General features: G+C 42.9%; 1 protein-coding gene across 1 annotated transcript in view; it reads left to right on the plus strand.

Annotated features, from left to right (window-relative positions):
- ptprn2 (protein tyrosine phosphatase receptor type N2) overlaps positions 1 to 8578 on the plus strand; it is a 94812-nt gene that overhangs the window by 74566 nt on the left and 11668 nt on the right. Inside the window, exons 14-17 of the mRNA XM_063912198.1 lie at positions 593 to 796; positions 4606 to 4753; positions 5666 to 5739; positions 8432 to 8509. Coding sequence (XP_063768268.1) covers positions 593 to 796; positions 4606 to 4753; positions 5666 to 5739; positions 8432 to 8509 — 504 coding nt within the window. The remainder of the gene's footprint in view (positions 1 to 592; positions 797 to 4605; positions 4754 to 5665; positions 5740 to 8431; positions 8510 to 8578) is intronic.

Genomic DNA, 8578 nt, shown 5'->3' on the forward strand with positions numbered 1-8578 from the left:
GCAGAAAAATGATACAAATTCTTCTTTATTTGGGGTTTTTACGGCATGGCTTTGCATTATGGTGATTTTGTGCAGCCAGGTGTGATTTACTGACTTTATTCTGTCAATCAGAGCAGTGGAAAGTACCTACTACAGTACAAATGTGAGGTACTTGGATTTTACTTTAGTATTTTCTATTTATACTCCTACTTATACATTTTACTTATACATAACCAGCTGTGGAAGAACTATTCAGATCCTTTTCGTAAATAAAAATAACAAATAAAAAGTACTTTTTATTTGTTATTTTTACTTAAATGTCGTATTTTCTATTTAGCATTTCTATTATTTTATTTTAATTGTATTTATTTATTTTAAGTTTTATGATTGAATTACTCGTTGCTGAAAATAAAGGGCAGAAGACTACACTTTTTAACACCAGCATAAATGTACATTTCATCTTTCATCTTTTTTAATTCCATTATTTATTTGTATTTTTAAAGTGTTTGTATTATTTATTTTATGTCTTATTAGAGGGATGACATTTTGGTGCTTTTATCCACTTTGGAAAGATCTCAGCTGCACTAAATCTCCCCCCCCTCCTCTCCTACAGGAGCTGTGTCGGCAGCGAATGGCAATCCGGACGTCTGAGCGCGTTGAGCGTCCGGAGACTCTGCGTCACTCGCGGCTCAACAGCGTCTCGTCTCAGTTCAGCGACGGCCCGGCAGCGAGTCCCTCCACGCGGAGCAGCACCTCGTCCTGGTGCGAGGAGCCGGTGCCGTCCAACATGGACATCTCCACCGGACACATGATACTGGTGAGCAGTGGGAAGACGGGGAGGAGGGGTGGGGTGTGTAGTCTAGATGGTCAGGGGTGGAAGGGGTCTTCTATTGGCTAGCATTGTACGTGATAGGCTAAAGGGGGCGGGACATCTTTAAGCGGTTGACCAATCACAACCAGCTAACCAGTCAGAGCAGGCTGGGCTCTGGTTTCAGACAGAGGGTGAAAAGAGGGGCTGCAGCACAGGCAGTATGAGAACAATAAAGAACTGTCTGAACATTAGAGCATGGAGACATGGAGCTGTGAAGATGTCAGGCTCTCTGCAAACAACACACAGCTTCATCTCTCTGTTTATCTGTCTCTTCTTCCTCCCTCTTTCCATCACTCTTCTGTTTTTTCTTGCCTCAGTTGTCTCCATTTTTCCTCCTTTGCATCTCCCCCCCCGTCTGTCTTGCTGCTGCCTCAGACGTTGTGATGAGAGCTGAAACATCATCATCCCTCTGATTGTCATTTTAGAAACTCTGTAATGTCTCTTTTTGTTCGGGGGTTTTTAAAAAGCCTCCGCAGTGGATTGTCTCTGATGCTGCATGGCCACCGCTTCATTCATTTGAGACAAGCTTGATAAAAGAGACGGATAGATGCCTGGCAGTGTTTCCATTAATGCAGAGAGCATTCATCAGGCCTGCAGCCTTTACACCGCCCGGCTGTAATGAATGAGAGTGAATCTGAGTAATGCCTCGCACTGCTGGTAATAGATGGGTTTTGTTGCTCTCATCAGGGCTTGTTTGTGAAGCCCTCTCTTTGAAAACACTGACAACAGCAAAGCATTTAGCCGCGCTGGAACAAAGGAGGCTGAGGATCACTCCTAGGAGCTCTTATTTGTTATTAGCCCTACTTTCGTCAGAATATGGACCCTCTGATTGACGTGGGGGTGTCACATGGGGGGGTTCTTCTTTAAAATTCCCCCTCCATCTCGTATGAAACCATGTGTGAGATTGCCTTGTTATCGCTGATCTCAGACCTATATTTTCCCATCATCCCTTGCTCTCTGGAGCTCACACCGTGTGGAGAGGGATGATGAATACCCGGCTCTCCAGAGCACATATGCCGGGGGGGTCGTAGCACCTCACATAAATGCCTGGAAGATGTCTCGGCCTCGCTCGATTCTTTAAAAGTCTTGCATAACAAAACTTCAAAATTGGATGCCTCTGAGTGCTGAGTCATCGCTGCCTTTCTCAGATGAATAAGAAACCTCCTTAATGATTCAAAGCCTCAGAAATGATTAGGCACACGTTGCTTATGAGGCTGTTTCTCTGTGCTGCAGACCCTTCAGCACCACGGACAGCACCTCACAGGCCGTACGGTGGAATTTCCTAGAAAGCATGCAAAAAACTCCACCTTTTTCCAGGAAAAGGGGCAAAGCGTTGATGAATCGACTCTGTAGTGATACAAAAATATATCTAATTGTGTTGATTGTGGCTGTATTTCCTCCAAAATCGACTATATCATTTTTAATTATTTTATGGTATTTATTTAAAATAATTTAATATTTTTAAACTTAATTAACTATGATTGTATTTTTTTAAATAGCATTTTGAATTATTATTTTATTTTCTTATTATTTTGTACGTTTAATATATTTTTTAAAAACAGTGTTTCATCAAACAGTAATATAAAATAACAAACTCCCGAATTATCCTCACATGTGCTTGATATGCTAAATGACCCATTTAAAACAATTTGCTCTATGCATTTAAATTATTATCTACAAAGCAAACCTTTATTTGTATAAAGTATTTACTGACGTACATTCAGAGCCTTAGCATGTAAATTAGGCGTGATTTCAGCAGCTATACCTCCATTAAAACCCAAACAACAGACAGTAACCAGGTTACCTGTACCTTATGATACTGGGATTACATTACATCTGTTCCAAGGTGGATAACCCCCCAACTGTACATCATAAAGCCCCCCGGTCTGGTTGTGACGCTGGGGTTACCTGTTGTGTCTGGCTCCTGATTCCTCCTCCCAGCAGCCTCTCTGCTCAGGAAGGATTAGACATTGTTTCCCTGACACCCGGGCCTCCCATCCCAGCCCCCCCCCTCTCTGATTGGCAGACATAATCCCCTCCCTATTCAGCAAACCTTCTTTACTCTGGAAGACGCCACGGTCCACTGAACCCCCCCCCCCCCCCACCTCTCAGGAGGGCTTGATAAGGGCTGCATGGCATTAAGCTGCAGGAGTATGAGTTTGGGAATCGATTGAGGGCGTCGTTTGAATAGAACGGGGGGGCAATTCAGAGCGGGTTTATCAAGAGGCTGGAGGAGTAGTACTGGCCATCAAGTGGTCATAATGGCACGCTGTCATTTCGCTGGGGTGGGTGTGTGTGTGTGTGTGTGTGTGTGTGTGTGTGTGTGTGTGTGTGTGTGTGTGTGTGTGTGTGTGTGTGTGTGTGTGTGTGTGTGTGTGTGTGTGTGTGTGTGTGTGTGTGTGTGTGTGTGCAGATATGCGTCGGTTTAAGTCCAGTGGAGGTACTTCTACTTCAGTGCTTTTTCAGAGTCCCTATTTTGCTTTCTGGATCTCCCTTTTCCTTGTAGTGTGATTTTGGTGCATGTAAATGGTCTACAGAGGCTCAAATCCCTGTGTTTCCACCTTAAATGAAGTAAAGAATCTGTGAAACAGCAGAAATATCCCTTTAGATTGTGCAGATCCTCATTATTAATCTCTCTGCTCTCAGGGTGGCCTCAGTGTCCTCTCCTCTGCTGAACAATACCTTTGATTTCCATTGTCTGCAGGGTTTGTAAAGTTCTCAGCTGATAGTCTTTAGCAGGATATGAGTGCATTCATGATCCATCATGAGGTAATTGCCTATTATGTGTCGGACAAGCTTATTTGTGATTACCATCTCTGCAGGAATTACTGTATATATATATTTCCTTTTTAAAGGGGGGGTTTAACAATGGAGCGTCACCTCTGTGCTCAGCCTACCTTTAATAGGGGATGAAACCCCTGCGCACATCTGGGTATCACTTTACTGCATTAGCCAGCTGATCCCTGACATCAGTTTATGAGTCTGTAATCTCCCGCCTCACACAATGGCGGAGTAAACCATTTAACCCCATCGGGAGGGGGAGCCATGATACAGGAGAGGAAGACGCTACGAAGAATTCCTAAGACTTGCCCTGGTTTGGGAGAACACACACACACACACACACACACACACACACACACACACACACACACACACACACACACACACACACACACACACACACACACACACACACACACACACACACACACACACACACACACACACACACACCTCCCCCTCTCCTTTTCTCCATCTTTGTCTCTCTGGCGAATTCAATTTTGTCTTCTCCAAGCCGAGGCTTAAATGCAGACAATCTTATCAGCGGCTGTGCAAGCAGCGAGCGGCGTGATTGAAACGCCACAATGCAGACGAACCTTTCAGGAGTCTTAATTGTGTGTGTTTGTTTCTCAGTCAAAAACACCCACACAACCACACACACACACACACACACACACACACACACACACACACACACACACACACACACACACACACACACACACACACATGCTCCAAGACAAACATTAGCACACCTTCGGCTTCTAACAAAAGCTTACAGAGGGACAGCATTGCTCCATGCCACCTGGTTGTGGCTTTAGTGTAGAGGGGCTGCTGTCAGGGTGGAAGACGATGAGCAGGGTATCAGGCCAGCTATGGTGCGAGCATATTGTTCCTCACGATGTCGTTTTACTGCCACCGCTCTGTCTTTGGTTTGCAAACTGAGGCTGACACGGTGTGTGTTTCTCCCACAGTCGTACATGGAGGACCACTTGAAGAACAAAAACCGTCTGGAGCGTGAATGGGAGGCGCTGTGCTCCTATCAGGCCGAGCCCGGAGCCTGGAGCGTCGGACACGGAGAGCAGAACTCCAGGAAGAACCGCTCGGACGCCGTGGTCGTATGTGAGTCCATCCTAATATACAATCAGTGTTTTTTAGTTTACGAGCCAAAAAAAGCTCTTAAACCCAGCATGTTATCACTTCCTGTCCCTTGGTGTGGAAGTCAATGGTTTTCTGAATGTGTTTTTGGTTGTTAGTCTGTGGTTAACATAAGCTGAAGAGGTTTGAAACAGTCTCTGAATTCGAGCTTTAATGTTAGCTGATTCTAGCTAGCAACGGTTAATAAAACCTGCAAACTTTGTAGGTCTAAAGAGGGGTTAATCAGCAATAAGTGAACTGGGCGGGGCTTAGGTAACTCATTCACTTTATCTTCACATTATTTAAGTTATTTTTTATTTAAAATACCATAATAAGCTTGTACTGTGAGTAATATTCCACTAAAACTGATTCGAGATGGAAGTAGCTTTGTTGCTAACCGGTTAGCTACCATCACACTGGTTCCATACAGCAAGAGCCAAATAGATTAGTCCATTTGATTTTGGACTAAACCATTCGTAAAGCAACCAATCTGATCCAACCACAGCCTCACAGTCCCCTCTGACGGTTTAACTCATATGTATCATCTTAAGTAACGCCTAAAGATGATTTCAAACGTGGGTTTATACATATTTAGTTACGAATGTGAGATAAAAAAGATTAACAGACAATATTTAGAGTCTTTACTTTAAAGGGAATGTGTTTAAGGAGACGACTGAAGCTGGAAACAGATTATCTTTGTTTTATAAAAGAGGATTTTACAGCTTCATACACTCTCTTATTGAGGGGGAAGCAGACTGCAGTTTTATGCATGATGAAAGCCGGGTGAAATTGCAGCGCCTGCAGCCGTTTCACTCCCATACTCCTGCTGCTGTTATTGTGTTCAGATGAGAGAGATATTGGAATATTGGTTTATAAATTATGTATTTTCTATCACAGATGACCATTCCCGGATCACGTTGAAGGCGGAGAATAACCACGGGAACTCAGACTACATCAACGCCAGTCCTATAGTGAGTTCTGTTTATTAATATCTGTCGTCAGCAGGGCTGTTATTTTGTAGCAGGAACGCTTGTGGTTGGATTTTACTTTATGTTTATAATAGAAGTCATTTCAAATCAAGCTTTCCTCAAAACATGTCTGACTTGAAGGGAAAAAACACACAAAGAATCCATGAAATTAGAAGAAGGCACACACTGAGGGCTTTATAGACACACAAAAAATACTAAAGAAATACAAAAAGGATTTATTATGCTCAATGAGTCTTCACAAGCAATAAATAAAACATTAAATATAGAAATGAATTGCATTGATTATAATTTGTTGGGCCGTTATAAATTAGCCGATACGGAAATGATCCCTAAATGTTTGAATTATACAATAAGAAAATTGGGTCAGGTTTTTTTCTGCATTTGAAGGCAGAATGTATTTTCATTGTTATTATCCTTATTTTATCAATTATTTGACATCACTTATTATATTATTACAACGCTGTAAAACGATAGCGGTGACAGGAAGTAGCTTTTATTTTGCAGCACCTGTTGGGGTTGGATTTTACTTCATGTTGAAGCATTTTAGGGCAATTTCTGGTGTTTAAAGGAAGGAAATAGAAGTGAGAACAACTGTTTTAAACAACATCAGAGAGCGGCAAAAACTGAAGGAATTCCAGACAAAAAACGAAGGAAGATAGAATATAAAATAAATGCAGTTTAAGAAGGAAGGAAAGATGATGTAATAATAATTCATGGTGGTTTTTGTAATCTTCCTCCAATATAATCAATTATTATTTACAATTAATTCACATTTTTTGGTTCTCTATTCGAATGAATCTAATATTTTCAGATGTTGCAAAAGGAATATTTTGGTCGTAATAAATAAGGCAGTACTGGAAAACACATGCATCCCACTGCAGTGCCTTTATTTCCCAAAACATTGCCAGTCATGATTTCCCCCGAGGCGGCTGCACAGGGATTCCATCAAAGGGAACAGGAAGCTATGCATTTCAAATACTCTGCCAAATTTCTTTCTGAGGAGATAGATGAGGGGGTGCACACAGCTGCACTGCAAGCCCATTACTCTCCACGTTTACACCTCCGTCTCCTGCCTCAGACTCTCACCATTTCACAGGGAAATATTATAATAAAGCTAATCAATCAGAGGGGAAAGAGGTTGTAAAATAACGTGTTTTGAGGCTGTTGGTGGGGGGGTGAAAGGACAGTAATTACCCCACAAAAGAGACCCCTGGCTGAGGGAAGCAAAACTGTGATAATTACCTCCGTCTACGCAGCCTCTTCCTGCTCATTAGCTCCAGCGCTAAGTAAAACATGTGAGGGTCTTTTTCCTGGGGGTCAGAGGTCAGAGAAGACAAAGAGAGGGAGTGACACACACACACACACACACACACACACACACACACACACACTGAGCTCATGGTCCATTGGACTCACAGAACCCAGTGACATCACTAGCTGGAACTAGGCTAAGGGGGCGGGACATCTCTAAGCTGGTCGACCAATCACAGCAGAGCAGACTGGGCTCTGACGCCTGCAGGCTGTTTATTCGAGGCGCCACGTAACGACGTTGGGGGATTTGATTTGAAGGATGTGATTGAGGCTTGATAGAGTGTGTGTTAGCCCGGGTTGCCCCCCCCAACAAAAAAGAAAAATCGATGATCACATTTAACTGAATGGGGTTTTTATGCACGGCCTGGAGTGTGAGATGCATCAGGGCTGTTGGTGTTTCACAGGGAGTCGTGTTTGATGTTGATGTATGGCTGGTTTTATCCTCATAGACGACACACACTGCATTACAGCTGCATTAAATGTTATTTATGGAAGTACAAACAGGCAGGAAACCACTAGGGTCGTATTTCTTATACAAACTGGACCCTGAACATGAGAAGTTCAAGGTCTGTGTTTTTATTTCATTTTCTTTGTCACAGTCCCTTAAAAGGAAATAATTACAGAGCTTTAATATTCTAATAACCTCAAAAGCAGGATTACATCCTAATGCTCTGATGAAACACACTGTGGTCCGTCTTCATGTCTCTTTATTTTCCTCGTTCTGGATTAAAAACGTCCAATTGTTTGCTGACAGGGTTGAATATCATCTGAATTACTGAGAATTAGTTCTTTTTGCAGCATTTTTTAGGACCATTAACCAGTGAAATACTCCCATTTTTACCCAGGAACAGATTTAGTAAAGGATCGAACACAGGGATTTTAGCTTTTGCAGACCATTTACATGCACTAAAACCTATAGTAGAGGGAAACACCCCAGGAAAAAAGCAGAATAGGGCCTCTTTTATACACAAGAACTTGCAGAAATGAAGAGAAAATGAAAGCATAGTGCAGGAAGGTAGCGCCAATCTCAAGGACACAGACATGTTGTCGCTGTGAGTCTGCAGCGCTGCATGAATACTAAAGCAGAGACATGAAAGAGAAGTCCTCCTCTCTCCATTGTGGGGAGAAGACAAGACTACGACAAAAAGGAATGAAGTGGTTTGAAGTAAAAGAGCTGGTAGGGAAATATCCTGCACAAATATCTGTGCTGTGATTCCAACTAAGTCTAATCAGAACTCCTAGAAAGGAAGTGAGGAATAAGGACGATACGTTCAGCTCTACGTCCAGATCAAGACTTTCATGGCTGTCTTTTACCCAGACTTTAAGCCCCAAACACCGTCTAACACTCTGCTCTCTCTCCCAGATGGACCATGACCCTCGCAACCCGACGTACATCGCCTCGCAGGGCCCTCTTCTCTCCACCGTGGCCGACTTCTGGCAGGTAAACCCATCTCTAGACTGTCTTTTCCTCTTGTTGTACTCCCATCTTCTTCCGTGTCTTCTTCTTGCT

Source organism: Eleginops maclovinus, chromosome 21 (genome assembly GCF_036324505.1).
Source record: "Eleginops maclovinus isolate JMC-PN-2008 ecotype Puerto Natales chromosome 21, JC_Emac_rtc_rv5, whole genome shotgun sequence".
Taxonomy (NCBI): domain Eukaryota; kingdom Metazoa; phylum Chordata; class Actinopteri; order Perciformes; family Eleginopidae; genus Eleginops; species Eleginops maclovinus.